Raw genomic sequence first — 19,404 nt, forward strand, 5'->3', positions numbered from 1 at the left:
AGAGTGAGGCTGCCCCAGTCTTCACTTTTGTGTTTGCTTCTCACCCTGGTCAGGGGTTGCCGCTTGCGCTGCAGGGTGGGGTCACGTGACAGAAGCACTAAGCATTGGTTGTGGGTGTACGCATGGTACTAGGCACTGAAGGAAGTTTTATCTACAAATTATACTTTGGATTTTTTTTTTTTTTTTAAAGCTAAAGCCTGGCAGTCTTGAAGAGATTTTGTGAAATGCCAAAGAGCAAAACTCTACTTTCTAAATCGAATTCTCAGCCTAGGCTGCATATTAAAATCACCTGGAGAACATTAAAAACCATGCCTCTGCAGGGCCCTATCCCAGAACTATTAAACAGTCTCTGGAGTAGCACTCAGGCAGGCATCTGTGTTGTTTTAAAGCTGCCGTGGTGATCCAGATGTGTAGCCAGCACAGAGAGCCTCTGCTGTAGATCTCACGGAATAAAATTTCTTCTTATCCCCTCAGCCAGTGGGGCTCCCAAGTGTTTCCTGTAAGAAAACTTTTTTTCTCCCTTGGTTCATTTTCAGTTTAATCCTTTGAGACCTTATCATTGTAATAACAACATTAATCTCACACCCCAGCGTAATAGGAACTTTGAATAAGTTCCTTGGAATTAAGCTTATGAAACAAGTGAAAGCCCTCCAATTCCTACGGAAGATGCTAGATTATGAGCTGTAGGAAAATATCTGTTTACCATGAAGTTGGTGTTAAGTTCTATCCAGTGGTCTTCTGGATGAACTCATGAAGGTTGCCTTCTAGAATTTTGCTATCCCTCTGAAGTGGCCACTCATGTGAAAGTTCTTAAGGAAAGAGCTGACGATAGTCAAGATCATGTTCCTAATCCATTGCAGTAAGGATGGGATGAGAACTGGGAGAGGAGATGTCCTTGGTCATTCTCTTTGTCTTGTTCGAGGTAGGGAGGATGGCAATGCCTGAAGTCAGTTGGTCTTGGGAGAGTATCACATTTTCAATTTCTTTTCTAATTTAAAATAAAATTTTAATTTCTTAATTTTTAAGATTTTGAGTCTCTTGATCATATAAGAGTTCCCCTTAATAAATTTGTCTGTCTAGATGTTTGTCATAAAGGCCTCTACAGGGTAGAAAAGCTTTTTCTCAGGCCAGAAAGGTTTCTAAGAGGCTGCCCTTTCTGAGTCTGTGTTAAAATCTTGTGAATTAAAGGAGAGGAGGGGGAGAATGTGCTGTAGGATCTGAGGCCCATCCTTTCTGAGGTGCCCCAAGTCCTGCTGTTTCTGTGGGGTGTGCCAGACGGGAGTGGTGCAGCCTTTAATCCCCTTGGAAGCTGAGAGGCGCCTCTGCGCTGCCAGTCTGTTCCTGCGCTCCCTGCGTTCAGGAACAACTTGGATGAGTCCTCAGCCACCGGGCTTAGGAAGGCTGCCCCGCTGTTGTCCTGCTGTCAGGAAAGGATTGTGCAGCCTGGGGAACGATTTCTGGCCCCTGGTATCTTGTCCCCGGGGCCTCCATGCAGGGCTAAGCCCACAGTTGCCTTGTCAGCGGACGTTCCGCTCTGGCAGCCTGTTCAAATGAGACAAACGAGTTAAGCGGCGGCCATGCTGTGTGATAGGTGCGGCAATGATCCCAGCCGTGGGGATGGTGCTAGTGTGCCCCTCGGAGGGCAAGTCTCTTGTGCAAGGATCTCCCTTTGCTTATGCGTCAGATTGTCCTTGTTTCACTCACCCGATGGACATGAATATGACTGTGTGTCTCCCTGACCTTTATTTGATTTCGTGGGCCCCTTTGAGCTCCCCAGAACGGCCCCCCCACCATTGTGCTCCATCAGCATCGCCTTAGTAGGGCAAAAAATGCTCAGCATCTCCTAGCTACATAATCCTTGGGAAGATATAAGTGGTGGTAGTATTTCCTGCTTTCATGTTTCTCAGCTCCCAGATCAAGCAGTATTTTTCCCTTTGGAATGAATCTGCTGCTGCAGCTGCCTTTCTCTGGCCGAGTCATCTGGCCGTGGAGAGCCTTTTGGTCTGCAGTGCGTGTTAAGAGAAATAAAGAGAAATGGGTGCCTTTACCCACTCTCTGGAGAAACTTTAAAGAGTTACTTCTAAAAAGAATTTAAAGTACTGTAACATAACAAGTACATCCCCCAGATCAGCACAGGTGAAATCCTAACTAGGTGAACTGGTTAGCCATGTAGGGCTACCTGAGCACCACTGACATTTTGGGGCCAGAGAATTCTTTTTGGGGGGGGGGTTCTGTGCCTCGTAGGATGTTCTGCAGCATCCCTGGCCTCTGCCCGCTGGGTGCACAGTTGTGACAGAGATGGCTCCAAACATTGCCAGATGCCCCCAGGGCAAGAAAAATCACCCTCCTATGTCTACAGGTTAAGGGTTCAGTCCTACAAGACTGCCCTCTACCCCACAACCTCAGATGCCAGTCGCAAGCCCCAGGTTGTTTGTTACCCATATTTCTGACCGACTGGCTACAGATGGGAGGTTCCAACAACTTTCTCCTTAAACTTCTTTTAATTTGCTAGAGCATCTCACAGAAAGAACTCAGGGAGACACTTATGTTTATCAGTTTATTAAAGGATATGATAAAATATATGAACAGCCAGATGAAGAGAAACACAGGGCAAGATTGGGGAAAGGGCATGGACCTCTAGGTGCTCTAGTCTCTTCAAATCTCCATGAGTTCACCACCCTGGAAGCTCTCCAAACCTAGTCTTTTTGAGTTTTTAATAGAGATTTCATTACATAGTCATTATTGACAAAGTTATTGGCCATTGGCTGATTCAACCTACAGTCCCGTGGTGGGGGGCAAGACTGAAAGTTCCAACCCTTTAATCACATGGTTGGTTCTCTCAGCAGTTAGTCCCCAACCTTGGATGGAGTCCAAAAGTCTCTTTCATTAAAACTATAAAAGACACCGTTATCACTCTCAGCACTTAGGAAGTTCTAAGGGGTTTTGGAGCCGTGATCCAGTAAGTGTGGATGAAGACCAAACATATATGAAAATGTATTTTGGTTATCTGAGTCACCAAATATATATCTCTCTTATAAATCACAGTACCACAGAGGGAAATCTGAATCTCAATTAATTCACCTTTGATCTGTTACTTGTTTGTCCCACCAATATTCACTGAATCATGTTTCTCTACCCTGTTATATTATTTACGTTTTCATATAGTACGCCCTTATGGCTTGAATATAGTAATTCCTTTCTCTTGGTTCATTTCCATTTTTAATTCATCAACCTTAGAATGTTGATAGCTCACTTTAAAGAATGTTAATATGGTATGATCAATTTATTTTTACCTTTGAAGAGACATACTTTTTTTTCCTGGCATGTTTGGCCAGGTAAGCTTTTTTGGGAAGCCTAGGGAGAGAAGTTAGGCCAGTAGAACAGTTAGAAGGATAAGACATCTGTGCAGTTACTGGAGGGTGGTATAAGGATAATTTTATTTTATGTTTCAGTGTAAGTCTGTAATGTATGTATCTTAACATCTGTTTACCTTTGGTTTAAAAATAATCAGGAAGTACATTTTTGCAATTAGGTAGAAGCTTATTTACATTCTGGTGTTCTAATCATGTCTTTGTGACTTTGACTTTGGAAACTACCATTTGCTTATCACGGAGATTAGTTGAGAGAGTCAGAGAGTCATAGTTTATTTTAATCTGATACTCCTCCTGGGGAAAAGAGGAGAGCTGTCTGTAAAGGTACATTTGAGGTCATCTTGTACAGTACGGTTTATTTGCTTGTTTTTTTCTTTGAAAGGAAAGTAGCATAGTAATTAAGAGCCTTGGCTCTGGAGCCTGGATTCAGATCCCTGCTGCTACTTAACATCTAAGTGCCTCCCTTTCCTCAGCTGTAAAATAGGAGAGATAATAGTCCCTACCTCCTAGGGTTGTTATGAGGATTTAAATAAGTAAGTATCTATAAAATATTTGAAACAATGCTTGGCACATAGTAAATGCTGTGTTGGTTTATTGTAAGTTAGTTTGCCCAAATATTTCTGTCTTCTTAGAGGAAGCAGTTTGCCTTTACAGATCCATGCTAGTCATGAGATCTGGCTACAAACAAGGAAGATTGCCCTACCTTCCTCTATTTCTTGCTAACACCCCGGGATAGGCGGGATAGAGGCAGCATCAGGTCAACGAAATAAAACTCAGAGTACTAAAGCTGACAGTCTTTAATTAGCTTTAGGGGGGAGGTCATCAAGAGGATGTAACCACCAACTGACCCATAAGCTGGACCCTTACAATGGGAAGCTCTTCACTCCCATCCCCTGTCCTTGGAATGTGGCTGCCACTTGCCTTTCTGTCTCCCAGGACACAGCCTTGAGATAGTAATGTGCTCTTGAGACCATCCGGACTGTATACGTAACTGAACCTGGTTAGGGCTTCTGTATAAATGTTTAAGATTCTGGCAGGGGGAGTGAAGATCTACTCATCTTGTGGCCACTCAAGAAAAGTCTTGGGGCACCTGGGTGGCTCAGTGGGTTAAGCCTCGGTCTTTGGCTCAGGTCATGATCTCAGGGTCCTGGGATCAAGCCCCACATCTAGCTCTCTGCTCAGCAGGGAGCCTGCTTCCCACCCCCCACCCCCCGCCTGCCTCTCTGCCTACTTGTGATCTCTCTGTCAAATAAATAAATAAAATCTTAAAAAAAGAAAGAAAGAAAGAAAGAAAAGTCTCATATGTAAGTTCCTTTGTTTATTAAACCTGCCACCTACCAGCCTGGAGTGGTTTGGCTCTTTCTTTCTCCTTGGCTTGCTTGTATGGGGGCCAGTTTACAAACCAACAGTCGGCAAGCCAGCCAGGAGACCAACAAAATGGCCACGGGAAAGAGGCATCCTCCTTGAGGGAAATCCCTGGCTGGCTATCATCCTCAGGTGGGGAGTGGTGGCCTGTTTGTTAGATGCTTGTGGACTCGCATGTGAGTACTGGGACGCCCTAAAAATGCCAGTGGGTTTGATGTACTTTTGAGAAACTACACCTAGCACACTGCGGCAAAGGAGGGAAAGGGTTGTCTCCCACAGTGAGCTGGTCTGTACTGCAGGCAGCTCTGCTAGCCACTGACGCCCAGCTAGAGGCTGAAGTTAGAGAACAATGTGCACCTGTCCACTACCCTGTTAGCTTCAGAAGTAGCAGACAAGGTGGGAGAGCAAGATAATAAGTTAGAGACCCCAGTGTGCCATTTTGCAAAGCTAGGAGGGTGCAGGCAGCTGTGGATTGAGGTCTGAGCACCTGTGACTAAGCCTGATTAGGACTCTAAGGGGGGAGATTGCTAGAAAGTGAAGAGAGAATAGAATGAAAGGGACACTATTTGTGGTGATTGACAGTGAAACAGACAAAACACCAGTGCTGTCCAGCCCCTAATACAGAGGAAAGTTCTAAATACCAATTACTTAAAAAACTCCGAAGATAAAACTAACACTCTTTCTGCCCCTCCCTTAAGGTTGTAAATTTTATCATGTCTTTGAAATGTAAACACCCTAGGAGATAACTGAAACACTGCCCACAGAGGCTAAATTTATAAATGGGGGAAAAGAGGCTTTTCAGAATACAGACTGCTGTAGAAGCTCCCTTGCCCCAGAAAGCTTTAGCCATGTTGAGTGGTGTCTGATTCATGGCTAGAGTTTTGCAATGAAAGCTTTGGGATCTCGGTTTGGGTATGTCTGCATGTTATGTGTATCCATGGATATATATTATATATGTGATGTTTTTCTATCTCCAGAGGGCATTGTCAAAATTACTGTGTAAAAGAGCTCTATTTAATTGGCTTAAAGAAAAAAATTTTACAGTTTTTTAAAAAAACTTTTTTTTAATTTTAATTCAGTTAGCCAACATACAGCACATCATTAGTTTTTGATGTAAAGTTCAATGATTCATTAGTTGTGTATAATACCCAGTGCTCATCAGATCACAGTTTCAAGTTTTAATATGAATAATGTACTCATGTAAAACCGAAACAATTTTATTTCATCTTCTAAAAGGACAAAGTTTTCTTGGACTGTTGGTCTGTTCCTGATGAGATTATGAATGGTTTTTCTTTAACTTTCAAGTAATCTGCCTAGAAAACAAAGATTCTATGTTTTATGGAAATAATTTCCTGTGCCTCATGTTATCTTTATCAGGTCTTTGATTATTTTAGAAAACTGAGTCTTCTCTATTATAAGAGCTAAGTTTTTTTCCACAATTCTGTAACTTTATGTATTAGTTTTTGAAGTCTTTAACTGTCACTTTGGCAAAATGAATAAGTATTGTTTCACAGCAGCCTATAATCTAATCGAGTGTTTTAAGCCTTTTGATATTTTTGACAAAGTTCCCATAAATCAAATTCTAATGAAGTCTTGTTGACTTTAAACTAACTTTGGGATTTTTCAGAGGGTCCCTGGACTGTCTCAAAAGATGAGTTCTCTGTCCTTTTTTTTTAAGAGATTTTATTTATTTATTTGACAGACAGAGATCACAAGTAGGCAGAGAGGCAGGCAGAGAGAGAGGAAGGGAAGCAGGCTCCCTGTTGAGTAGGGAACCCGATGTGGGGCTCGATCCCAGGACCCCGGGATCATGACCTGAGCCGAAGGCAGAGGGAGAACCCACTAAGCCATCCAGACGCCCGAGTTCTCTGTCCTTGTGAGAGGAAGACATTGATCTAATTACACCTATTTGGCATGTTAAATTTCATGGGAAGCACTGTCAAATAAGAAGTGATGCTAAACTTTCTTCACATTGCTCCAGAAATTATACAAAATTCTCAAAGATCTGATATGTCCTGGTATAGTGTTCAGTTATAATCCTAGTTATTATTTTAAAAAGGATATCACAGAAATAACTAAATTTCTCTGTCCACCATGTTATCGTGAACTTTCATCAGATCTTTAACTGTGACCATTTTTAAGTCCTTTGTCAGTTATACAGACATGTATTGTTTTATTCTGATGCTTTTGCAAAAGTGCTTCATCTTCAGAGAGATTCATGGAAAAGACTCTGACAGGTACAGGTTTCTGGTAACTAAGATAAGCTTGCCTTCATGTGGGAGGAGCAATAATGGACTTTTCATGTGCTTCCCCAAGGCTACACACACAGCTCCACAGTATGTCATGGGATGGTAGCCTGAGACCTGTCCCTGTTCTCCTTCTCCACATCAGTAAAATGGGCCCATTGCATTGATGATATAATGTTACCATGTGAAAACTTGCCTCTCCTTTGGGACACTGCAGATTTTGCTGGAACACCTGTAAGGGAGAAGATAGGAGTGTACCCACAGAACATTTAAGGCCCAGGTACTGCTGTGAAGTTTTTAGGAGTCAAGATGGGCATTATCCCAGAAACTATTGATAAGGTGCAAGCCTGTCCATCCCCTAAGAATGTGAAAGAGCTTCAAGCCTTTGTAGAAGTTTGGAAGTTCTGGAGGACTTTTGTTCACCACCTGATGCAGTGCCTTCACCCCTTTTTCCACCTGGCAAAGAAAGGGCATGTGTGGGACTGGGGATCAGAGCAGCTCACCTCTTTGGAGAAGATAATAATCTAGTGAAGTAGCTTAAAGCCCTAGGCATCTGCCAAGCAGGACTGCCATTTGTGTTAGATGTGTGTGTGATTCTGGAAGATATGGGTCAGGTGCTATGGCAGAGACAACAGAAGGAGAGAGTACCCCTAGGATTTTGGTCCCAGCCATGTGAGGGAGCAGAAACCTGATAAAACCCCATCCCCCAGTAGTTTCTAGCAGTGTACAGAGCACACCTCCAGATAGAGCCTCTCAGGCAGCAGCCAGTGTAACAGCCAGTGGGCTGAACTCAGAGTGGTTGGCAGGTGATCATTCATGAGTCCTAGCTGTTAACCCTTTGCCCCAACAGTTGGGCTGTTCTAAAGGAATTAACCCTTTGATTTGGACAATGGGAAGCTGAGAAGTGGATGATTATCAGTGGGCCTTTGTGGGGTCAGGATGTGTGGGGGAGCATTTGGGTTTACCTGCAAGAGCCTGAGACAGTCTCAGTGCCTTCCCGCTTATAAGGTTCTGACATGGTGGTGTGAGTCCTTCAGTAGGTGTAGCAGACCTAGTACATGGGAAGAGCAGCCACCATTGTGCCCAGGTGGAATGATTTATTGCTGAGGATGCCAGATTGCCCTTGACATACAGTGATTTAGTTAATGTAGGAACAGTATGTTCTCTGTGTTCCAAATAATACCCAAGGCAACTGCCAAAGGAATCTGAGGCCATCCACTGCAGTTCCCAGCTTGTGACAGATTGGCAAATTGATTATATTGGCTCCCTCTGTCAGAGAGAGCGTTCTAAATATGCCTTGGTTTGTGTGAACATTTGGCCTAACCCAAGCTTTCCCCTGTTGCCATGCAAACTGGGCTGCCACCATGAGGGAATTAGAGAAGCTGAGTACCATGTACAGTTACCCTCAATCAATCAGACAGTGAGTGGTCACACGCCAAAGGTCATGATGTTTCTAACTGGGCAAAAGAACATGATATTGAGTTTAGGTTGCCTCTATAACCTGCAAGTAGTAGGGTTGGTAGAAAGGAAAAATGGAACCTTAAAGTAGCAGATTTAATTACTAATAGATAAAAACCCCTTGGCCAGGTGGGTTCAAGTACTGTCCCAGCTTTAATACATTTGTATGGTCAACCAGTCAGACCTCTTATCGCATATGCCAGACGGGGGATCCCTGCTGAGGCACCCAACATTGTAAAGGTATGGATGGCGTGGTAAATAGCCATTGTGCCAACTTTCACCATGGATCAACATGTTACGCTGCTGAGAACACCAAACCCCATCATGCCTGGAAATGTGTCATCTCTTAGAATTTGCAGTGAGATGTCTCACCTGGATTGGTGACTCAGTTCACATCCCTGGATGATGAACTGTTCAGTCTCCACTGGGATCCTGTTGTTGAAACCCATGATGACTGGAATGGAACATGTGCCATTGAAAGAGGGGAAGAGGTGGGTGTCCTGGTCTGGCACATCCTCCCACCCCCAGTCCATCTGCTTAGGCCTACCACCAGTGCTGCCTCCCTACCAGTATGTATGGTTATGTATGGTGTATACAACCAGGTCAAGTTCCCAAAGCTGCCAGTCTCCCTCTCCTCGAGGCTGGGTGGGTATGTTCTGTTTTCCACTGATACAGTCATTTGGGTGCCTTCTTTGTTCCCTCCATTGCTCTGGAGGACATTACAGAAATGATAACTAACAATGACTGTCCTTACTGAACACTGGATGTCTCTAATGAGAAAAGCTTTCTTCCAGAATAGAATGGCCTTGGACATTATTACTGCCTTGCCAGGAGGCACCTGTGCCATTGCCCAAACAGAATCCTGTGTGTTCATACCTGATGAGTCTCCAATATATCATTTCTATTAAATCAAACAGGGCACAAGTAAGTGCCCTGAGTGATCCGGCTCCCAACCTAGGAGACTTAATGAATCAGTGGCTTGGAACATGAGACTCTTGGTGGAAAAGTTAGCACTGATTTGGGGAATCATTACCTTAATCTGTGTTTTTTATGTGCCTGTGTTATGGCTGTGGCATCTGCCTCCAGTGCAGCCAGATAGCCACCAAAGGGGCCACCTCCATGCGAGGGAAACTCCTTGCTGACTGCTCAGGCGGGTCACGCTGTGGAAGAGCTGGTCCTGGAGGTTGGAGTGTTGGGGAAGGTCATCAGGAGAGTATGATTGCCAGCTGACCCGTGAGCTCCACCTAGGCAATCACAGGCTCCTGACTTTCTCCGCTGTCCTTGGAACATAGCTTCTGCTTCCCTTCCCCACTCCAAAAATCTGTTCCCAGGACACAGCTGTGAGATAGTAATGTGGTGTTGAGACCATTGGATGGTTTATGTGACTAAACCCAGTTAAGGCCTCTGCATCAACTCTTAAGGCCTGGTGGGCAGGTACTGAGGTCTGTTCATTTTGTGGCTGCCTAAGGTAAGCCTCATGTAAATTCCCTTATTAAACTTGCTGCCTCCCAGTCTAGAGCGGTCTGCCTCTTTCTTCAGGCTCTCCTTGCCCTGCTGTACAGGAACCAGTTTGCAAAGCAACAGTTCTCTTTTGCAGTAATCCTGGACTACATATTCTGTAATAAGGTTTAATTGAACAAACTGGATAGATGGTAATTGCTAGGAGCTTCACTACTTAATCCTGTAATCCCCCATTATTTAGGAACTTGTCCTAAGTAAACTGGAAAGAAAAACATAAATTATAATTATTGATTATAGTGTTAATAATAAGCAAGTGGAGAATCTAAACAGAAATAGAATGGTTAAGAAGATGCCTCAGTGGTATATCACAGGGTATTCAATGATAATAATGCGGACTGTGAGCCAACATGAAGATATTTTAATTAGCTTTTTTTTTCAGAGAGAGAGAGGGAGAGAGCGGATGTGTGCGCCTGTGTATGAGCACGTGGGGGGAGGGGCAGAGGGCGAGAGACAATCATAATAAGCAGGCTCCACACTCAGCTGGGAGCCCCACCCAGGCCTTGCCTTTACAACCCTGAGATCATGACCTGAGTCGAATTCGATGCTTTACTGACGTGAGTCACCCAGGTGCCCCTTAATTGACATTTGAAAAGTAGGTCCCAAGCTCTATACTGTGTCAGAGGCCAGGGATACAAACAAGCGAGAGGTCTTACTTCACTGGAGCCTACACTCTAGGAGCTCTTATCAGAAGCAACCCATTGCAGTGGTGCAGGTATAGGGAAGACATAGGAGGGAGGAAATAGATTTTGTGATCCTGAAAGAGTCAGGAGATTATGACTGAATGCCTCTAAGTCAGAATCTGGCTCAGGTGAAAGGATCAATGGCTCCGTGGGGCCTTGGTTGGACTGGGGTAGCTGGTTTCCCACCATCCCTGCAGGAGGGGCCGCCCCAACCACCTGGTTTTGGGACTGGTCCATGGAGACTGCCCCTTCACAGGGGAACAGGGCAGGGCCAGAAAGGGGGCCCGCCCCCTCACCCATCACCCACATTGTTGGGGAACCTGGTGCTAAACCGTTCATAGATAAGCTGCTTCTGAGTCTGGGTTTGGACCCAGCAGAGCACCGCCCTTGCTGACATGGATAGTTAGCATTTGATACAAGGGTTTGTAAAAAGAAAGAAGAATAACAACTGCCAAAATAAATAAAAGGGTCAGGGAGAGCTAAAGGAAAGAGGAAATAGTTGAGATAGGCTATAAGACTTAGCAGGTGAATAAATTGGTAATATAATGAATATGTATAAAATGTTTATTATGTGCCCGTACTTTGCTAAGCAATTTTCATTATCCCATTAGTTCCTCTCAACACTATGTGGTGGGTGCATGCACCATTGTAAAAAAGGAGTAAATGGAGCTTTAGGTGGCTAAGTAACACGCTGAAGGTTGGTGGACCGTGTGTTTCTCTTCTAAAATTCATATCCAAAATCACTGTACTTTACAGTGGCCTCCAACAGTGAGAAAAGATTATCTAGGGAGGTCTTAATACTTGAAGGCCAAAAAGAAAATAGTTAATTGGAGTAAGAGGATTTTCTCTTGATTTCTTGATAATGTTATTTTAACATTCAATAATTCCTGCCAACAGCTAAAACATTTGCTGCTTATTATTTTGAGAGACCTATCTCTGAAGGACCTAGGTACAGATATGCATAGATCCTCTCATCTGTCAGATATTTTTTTGTCCTCATGTAAGCAGTAAGATATGAAAACAGAGTAGACAGTATAGGAAGCAGTATAGGAAAAATGGGCTATGACTTGGAAAGTGGGTCGCTTAGAGTGGTGACTTTTTTTTTTTTTTTTTAAGATTTTGCTTATTTGACAGACAGAGATCACAGGTAGGCAGAGAGGCAGGCAGAGAGAGAGGGGGAAGCAGGCTCTCTGCTGAGGAAAGAGCCTGATAAAGGGCTCGGTCCCAGGACACTGAGATCATGACGTGAGCGGAAGGGAGAGGCTTAACGCACTGAGCCACCCAGGCACCCCTAGAGTGGTGACTTTTGATTTTCTTAGGTCAACAATGTAGACTTCTTTGTATCTATACTGTGGGGATTCCTACTCCATGTTTTATTATTTTGTGAAAGTTTGAGGATTGTGCAATTTCAACCATTTTTATGGGGGTTTATCTTTGTCAGGATAAAATTATACTGAGTGCCTTGTTCTAAAATTAAAAGCAGTACAAGTCCCTCAGTCTCTGTTACAGGCATTTGATAATGCTGGTTTAGTACTCATGGTATGGCTGGCATAATAAAACCTTGCCTGCCAACTCTGATCTGAGTCTTTTGATTTTTATTTTTATTATTTGGTGGGGTAAGGGAGGGGTTGGGGAGGGGCAGAGGAAGAGGAAGAGAATCTTGAGCAGGCACTATACTCTGTGCGGACCTGATGTGGGGTTTGACCTCACAACCGTGAGATCATGACCTGAGCTAAAACCAAGAGTCGGACACTTAACCAACTGAGCCACCCAAGCACTTCATCATCTTGAGTCTTTTTAAAGAGCGTGTGAATTTGGCATTCCCCAACAGAGGAAGTTACTTATGACCCAGGAGGTGATGGAACATGACATCGCTGTATATAGTCAAAGGAACAGAATTCATGCAATAAGAGGATTTTATTGTTAAGTCCGTTCGCTTTTCTGCTCATGGGTTTTGCTGAAAACTGTAAGCTGGCATTTTAGAGATGAAGAAAAATTAGTGTACTATTCACATAGAAATGGGCATATTCTTATTCCCATCTGGAACAGTCTTGCATGTAGCTGCTCAGTAAGTCATTTCTTCAAAGAATGTATAAAAGAAGATGTGAAGATTTTCATTTCCTCCTAATGTTACTGTGCCATTCTTGTGTGAGAATGTTAAGAGATGGCATGCTAAGTTTTCCTTTTCTGATGCTGCAATGTCAAAAGATTTTATAAAACTCTAACTCTTGAACTTGGTTCTCTTAGAAAGGCAAAAGAACTAGGATAGCTAAACCAATTTTGAAAAGGAAGAATAAAGTTAGAGATATCACACTACCCTATTTCAAGACTTAATGTATAGCTATAGTAATCAAGTTAGTGGAGGAATAGACAAATAGGTCAATGGCATAGAGTCCAGATATCAACCCATACAAGTAGGGTCAGCTGATTTTTACATATGTGCAAAAGCAATTTAATGAAGAGATAGTAGTCTTCAACAAATGGTGCTGAAACAATTCGGCATTTATAGGCCAAAAAAAAAAAAAAGTCTTTATCTAAATCTTACACTTTATACAATAATTAACTCAAGGTGAAAGATCAATCTAAATGTAAAAACTATAAAACTTTTAGAAGAAAACATAGGAGAAAAATTTTCATGACCTGGGGTTACATAAAGAGCTCGTAGATATAACATTAAAAAAAACAATCCATAAAACAAACAAAAAATCAACAATTAAGCTTGATCAAAATTTAAAACTTGTGCTCTGTAAATGGCCCTATTAAGAGAGAAAATATATGTGAATCATCTGACAAAAGAGTTGAGTCCATAGTAGATAAAAAATTCTCTAAACTCAACACTAAGAAAACAATCCACTTAGACAATGAGCAAAAAACAAACAGATACTTCATCAAAAAACAAGTGTAGGTGGCAGATAAGCACAGGAAAAGATGTTTTATTATTAACCATTAGGGTACTGCAAATCAAAATCAAGATGGGGTACCTAATCGAGTGGCTAAAATAAAAAAATAATGGTAATACCAGGTGATGGTGAGCATGTGGGGAAACTGGATCTCATACATTGTGATGGGAATGTAAAATGATACTTTGATAAAGTAATTTCAGTGACAACTAATATTTGAATCATAAGTAATGTCAAGCTGGTTTATATACTTCTCATGCTTTCAAAGTTAAAATAAGAAATGAGATCTCTATTCCCATACAGATCTGTAGTGGATATACTTTCCAAGTTCAAGTTACAGTTCCAGCAGGGTGTTCAAACCCTGAATGAAAGACAAAGGAAATTTCCATTATTTCAAGATCCATTTCTGTTAGACATAGTGACGATGGTTGTCCAACATTGTGAATATAATTAATGCCCCTGAGTTGTACACTTAAAAGTGGTCAAGATGGCAGCTTTAATATGTATTTTACAACAATAAACAATTCCGTTTAATTATGTCTTTTAGAAGCTTCTACCTAACTTTCAATTAGAAGTGATTAATCTGATGTAATAACATAATAAAAGCAAACATCAAGAGAAAAGTCTAATGGAATTCTCATGCCTTCCAAAAGATAAATATGCTCAACTAAAATCATGTGTTCATGGATTGATTTTCAGTACTTAGCAGTATGTGTCTGTGTGAAAAAACATTTTGAAAGATGAAATTATAAGAGCTCATTACAAATCAGCCATTAAGAGATGAAGATTTTGATCAATTTTAATTCAAGGGAAAACTACTTTAAACCCCAGTTAAGTGAAATGTTATTCCTCCATTCTTTTTTTTTTTTTTTAAGATTTTATTTATTTATTTGACAGAGAGAGATCACAAGTAGACGGAGAGACAGGCAGAAAGAGAGAGAGAGAGGGAAGCAGGCTCCCTGCTGAGCAGAGAGCCCGATGCGGGACTCGATCCCAGGACCCTGAGATCATGACCTGAGCCGAAGGCAGCAGCTTAACCCTCTGAGCCACCCAGGCGCCCTTTATTCCTCCATTCTTTTCAGTAGATCTGTATTACCAAAAAATGAACTCAATTATTACTATATTTTGAACTTTGTTAATAAACATTTTGTGGAAATTTGTTTTATTTTGTAATATAAGAACTTACGTAATTATTCTTAGTTTTGCCTCATGGCCCACAAAGCCTAAAATATTTACTCTCTGCTCCTTTACAGAAAATTTTGCCAACCCCTAGCTTAGAGCATTGATTTTTTCACTTTTTCTTCTTTTTTAATATATGATTTTGAAGAGTTCACAATCTCACTCTGTGCTCTGCTTTAGTCGTATCCTACAAACTTTGGTGTGCTATAATTTCTTACCATTTCGTTCATAATGTTTGCTAATTTCTATTCGACATCTTCTTTAATTTATGTTATTTATAAGTGTGTTGTATAATTTTTAAAAAAGATTCATTGATTCATTTGAGAGATTGAGCATGGGGGAAGGGGCAGAGGGAAGGGAGAGAGAGAATCCTCATGCCCACTCCCTGCTGAGCTTGGAGCCTGACACAAGGCTTGATCCCAGGACTCTGAGATCATGACCTGAGCAGAAATCAAGAGCCGACCACCCAACCGACTGAGCCACCCTGGGACCCCTGCATAATTTCTAAATATTTGGAGATTTTCTTGCTATCTTTGTTACTGAATTTGACTTGACTTCCAAAGTCGTCAGTGTACATATGCCACATGATGTCAGTCTTTTGAAATTAGTTGAGGTTTGCTTTAAGGCCCGGCATATAGTCCATTTTGGCAGATAGCCAATGTGTACTTGAAGTAATATTTTAATTTTTGCCTTCTTCTGAAGCTTTGGATATTCAAGTAAGGGTGGTCCTTACAATATTCCATACCTACTCTGTACATATTCCCAGTTTCTACTTCCTTATATTAGGTATGTTTTTATTTTTAGGGTATCTTTCTCCTTTCTTAACTCATTGGTTTTCTTCTAGTGATTATAGGCAGCTTATAGGTTCAAAACCAAACAACAACAAAAACCAAAAAACCCTACCTTTGTTGCGTACTTGACTCTCAGTAGCCTTTAGTTCATTATTAGGTACCACAGTCCCTAACCACAAAGTAAGTGTCTACCTTATACCTAAGGATCTTATGTAAGAGTTAATTCTTGGTAATGACTCATTTGTCATGTTGTGTTCTTACTCTCTTGAAACTGCTCTATCTTGCCTTTCTCAAAAGAACAAGAATGTGTTTCCCAGTTGCCCAGGCTGTGTACTTTCCTGATACTTAGCAGTACCTTATCTTATCTGATGATGCATAACTGTGTTGTAAACTAAAGCTATTACATTTGAAGAGAGAGCCGCCTAGACATCCAGGTACCTCCATGCATGGATTCATTTCCGCTAATATCTGAATGGCCTCTGTTCTGTGTGGGAATGAGGTGGTACCTAAAAACTGACTCTGCCTTGTGTAAGACACAGTATGGTTGGTGCCGCACCTCTTAAACTTTTTCTTGATTTGGGGATCTATTCTTTCTTGCTATTTCACAGTCATTGCTGGAAATCTTTGTGATAAAGTGAGAAAAGGATGTACTTATTATCCTTATCTGAGGAAGACAGTGCCTCTGTTTCAGCAACAGGAAGGGGTACACTTTGAGTTACTTTTAGAGTAAACAGAGGTAGAGGTGTTCAGATTCTTGGCTCACCCTCTTCTGCCTCATTTAGACTTGGAGTGATAAACATTTTTGTTAATGTGATTAACTGGTATTTATAAGCTTAATGGTGAGTATGGTTAACTCTGTATTTCAGCACGTGAGACCTTGTGCTTTGTGCTGCAGACATCTGGGTATTGGAGCTCTTCAGCCGTGCAGCCAGGGTGAGAGCCCCTGTTGTGCTCTCCCTGCTGCTGAGAAGGGGGGGAGACATGCACATACTGGTTTTTCTGTGTGATAGAGCTGATAATTGGGGGTTCTTGGGAAGTTTTCATCATAGAAAATGGGCAGTAGGATTTGCAGTTAGTAGTGAAATGACTGACTCTCAGTCCACATTGGGAAATGTAAGAGAAAACATTTTGGTGATAGAGACATATGTCTTAGAAGGTACAACACAAAGAGTGAGCTGTGTATTTTATGTAATGTAAACTGTGGATTTTAGTCAATAGTAACATATCGATATTGGTTCATCAGTTGTAACAAATGTCCCACCCTCATGCAAGATGTCGCTAATGAGGGAAACAGATGGGGAAGAGATGGAGAGATGAGAAGGTATATGGGAACCCTGTGTGCTTTTTGTTCAATTTTTCTGAACCTAAAAGTGCTCAAGAGTTTAGAAGTTTTAAGTAACTGGTTGAATGTCACTTAAGCAAGTTCTTACCATACAAGTTCATGTTTAACCCTGACCCTTGGGATTTCTCAGGTAAGACAAATCTGGTTTGCAGTTTGAGCTGTTCTGTCAGGTCGATTTGCCCCTCTGTTTTTCTGATGTTCGTTAACTGTGCTTTCGCCTCTTCTCTCTTTCTCTGTTGAAACAGTTGGAATGCCAAGATGCCTTGGAAACAGCAGCCCGAGCTGAGGGCCTTTCCCTGGATGCCTCCATGCATTCTCAGCTCAGAATCCTGGATGAGGAACATCCCAAGGGAAAGTACCATCATAGCTTAAGTGCTCTGAAGCCCATCCGGACCACTTCCAAGTAAGGGGCTCTGCCGGCTAATGGCTTGTCTGTGAAGCACCAGAAGCATTTTTGAAAATTTGGGCTAAGATTAGATCATTTGGGAAGACCCGCTTTTAGTCAGGAGCTCGGTTTATGAAACAGTGTATCATAAATGCCAGCTAGCCCCTCTCTGTGTATTGACAATTTTGTGCTTTGGGTTTTCTCTCCTCAGACACCAGCACCCAGTGGACAATGCTGGGCTCTTCTCCTGCATGACTTTTTCTTGGCTTTCTCCTCTGGCCCGCATGGCCCACAGGAAAGGGGAGCTCTCAATGGAAGACGTGTGGTCTTTGTCCAAGCACGAGTCTTCTGATGTGAACTGCAGAAGGTAGGCTTCTCTGGTCCACCCTCATCTCCCATATACTGGGTGCATAGGGCCTGAGCTAGGAGGGGGGGGTCTGGCAGTGTGACGCCCTCAGCTCTGTGTTCTTTTAGGATCTGAGCTGTCCTATGGAGGGAGGGTAGCCTGGGAATGACTTTCTCTTTGCTCTTCTGCTTTATCTCCTATTTCACCTTTAATCCTGTTTTAACCACGGGCTTTCTCTCTCTCTCTCAGCCCCGCTTCTCTTCCTGAGTCTACAGGGAAATTATGTTGCTGCCTTGTGACAGAATACATTTTTGTGGTAGCTGATTATCATGACTAAAATCTAGTTTGCAACTTTACATTTGACCACAGGATCCTTCAGAAAGTGTTGGGGGCCCTTGAGAAAGGAAGTTCTTAGTCAGAAATGAATTCTATTCAGGGATAATTTTTTTGGGTGGAAGGAAGGACTTCGGTTCTCATCATTTTCCATATCTGGAGAGGCTCCCTATGCAGGGTAAACATGTAGTTGCCCAGAAAGGGTATTTTCCCCCCAGAAGGTGAGGTCCACGTACATAGTTCAAAGAAGAGACTCGTGCGAGTGGTGTCAAAGCCTGAAAACAGAAAGCAATGGCAGGAGGGAATCTAGGGTGTCTGTTCACCTGGGCAGATGTGTAACAGAGGACATGTGCCCTTGTTAAGACTAGAGAGACTGTGGCAAGAAGAGCTGAATGAAGTTGGGCCAGACGCTGCTTCCCTCCGAAGGGTTGTGTGGATCTTCTGTCGCACCAGGCTCATCCTCTCCATCGTGTGCCTGATGATCACGCAGCTGGCTGGCTTCAGTGGACCAGTAAGTTCTAACCATCCTTTCTGACAGTCTCCAGGGGCCCGGCCACGGCCAGCTCTAACACGCTTGTTCTGTTGCAGGGGTAGTGCTCACCTGTGGGCTAGTTAGCAGCCTTAGAGATGCCTCTAGGCCTGGTAAAAGGGAACAGTTGATTTTGGAGTGAATGGTGGCTTGTCAGCAGCTGGAACGATGAGGGGCCATGTTGCCAGAGAAGAGCCAGAAACCGGCTTGCTTTCCTGGGGTGGGTGACAGAGAACGATTCCGGCTCTGCGCAGGACGGTGCTTCTTTGCTGTGTGTTGATGTGGAGCGACAGTGTTGGTCTGGGGAGAGGTGTCTCGCGGTGCCGTGAGTGGGTGAGAGCAGTGTGGTGTAGCGCAGTGGCTGGGCTCAGTGCTGGTGACGTGCGCCCGGAGGTGGAGTTGTCACGTGGTCCGTGGTTCTGTGGCCAAGGAGCCTGAAGAAACCCGAGGAGTGTTGAGGCTTTTTTTAGAGTCCAACCTGGAGTCTATTTTTAAGTTTTGGTTTATAGTGTAAACTGTGTGGCAGGTGTCGGGGTGGCAGCCGTGGTTTTTCCTAGTGTGTACCGAAGCAGAATAGGTAAGAGAGTGATGTTCACACTGTTTCCTGGACACCTGTTTCTTACACCTGCTGTGCTGCCTGACACTTGAGACTTTGATTAAATCTATTCTCTGCATATTTGCCTTGAGGCATTGGAGCAGTAGTACTTCTTATACTGTGCATTTTCCGTGTGTGGGTAAGCTGGAGGTTCATGGTCTTGGTAAGTATATGCCTAAGATGCATGGTGATTAGGTAAAACTAATTTGCAGTTTTCCTGTTTTATTTTTGTTGTTGTTTGTTTGTTTTTTGTTTTTTTTTTTTAAATGTTTGATGCCTTTTTAAAAGTTCTGATCTCTTTTCTGAAGCAGAGAACACTACTTTTCTGGTATTATGTTTCTATATGAATTGACCAACTAACAC

General features: G+C 42.7%; 1 protein-coding gene across 5 annotated transcripts in view; it reads left to right on the forward strand.

Moving 5' to 3' along the window:
* Positions 1-19,404, forward strand: part of ABCC5 (ATP binding cassette subfamily C member 5) — an 86,107-nt gene that overhangs the window by 11,683 nt on the left and 55,020 nt on the right. For all 5 annotated transcript variants that reach the window (XM_032339260.1, XM_032339287.1, XM_032339290.1 and 2 more), the window contains exons 3-5: positions 17,099-17,256; positions 17,450-17,605; positions 18,281-18,428. In XM_032339260.1, the coding sequence (XP_032195151.1) occupies positions 17,099-17,256; positions 17,450-17,605; positions 18,281-18,428 (462 nt within the window). The remainder of the gene's footprint in view (positions 1-17,098; positions 17,257-17,449; positions 17,606-18,280; positions 18,429-19,404) is intronic.

This window comes from Mustela erminea, chromosome 1 (assembly GCF_009829155.1).
Source record: "Mustela erminea isolate mMusErm1 chromosome 1, mMusErm1.Pri, whole genome shotgun sequence".
Classification (NCBI taxonomy): domain Eukaryota; kingdom Metazoa; phylum Chordata; class Mammalia; order Carnivora; family Mustelidae; genus Mustela; species Mustela erminea.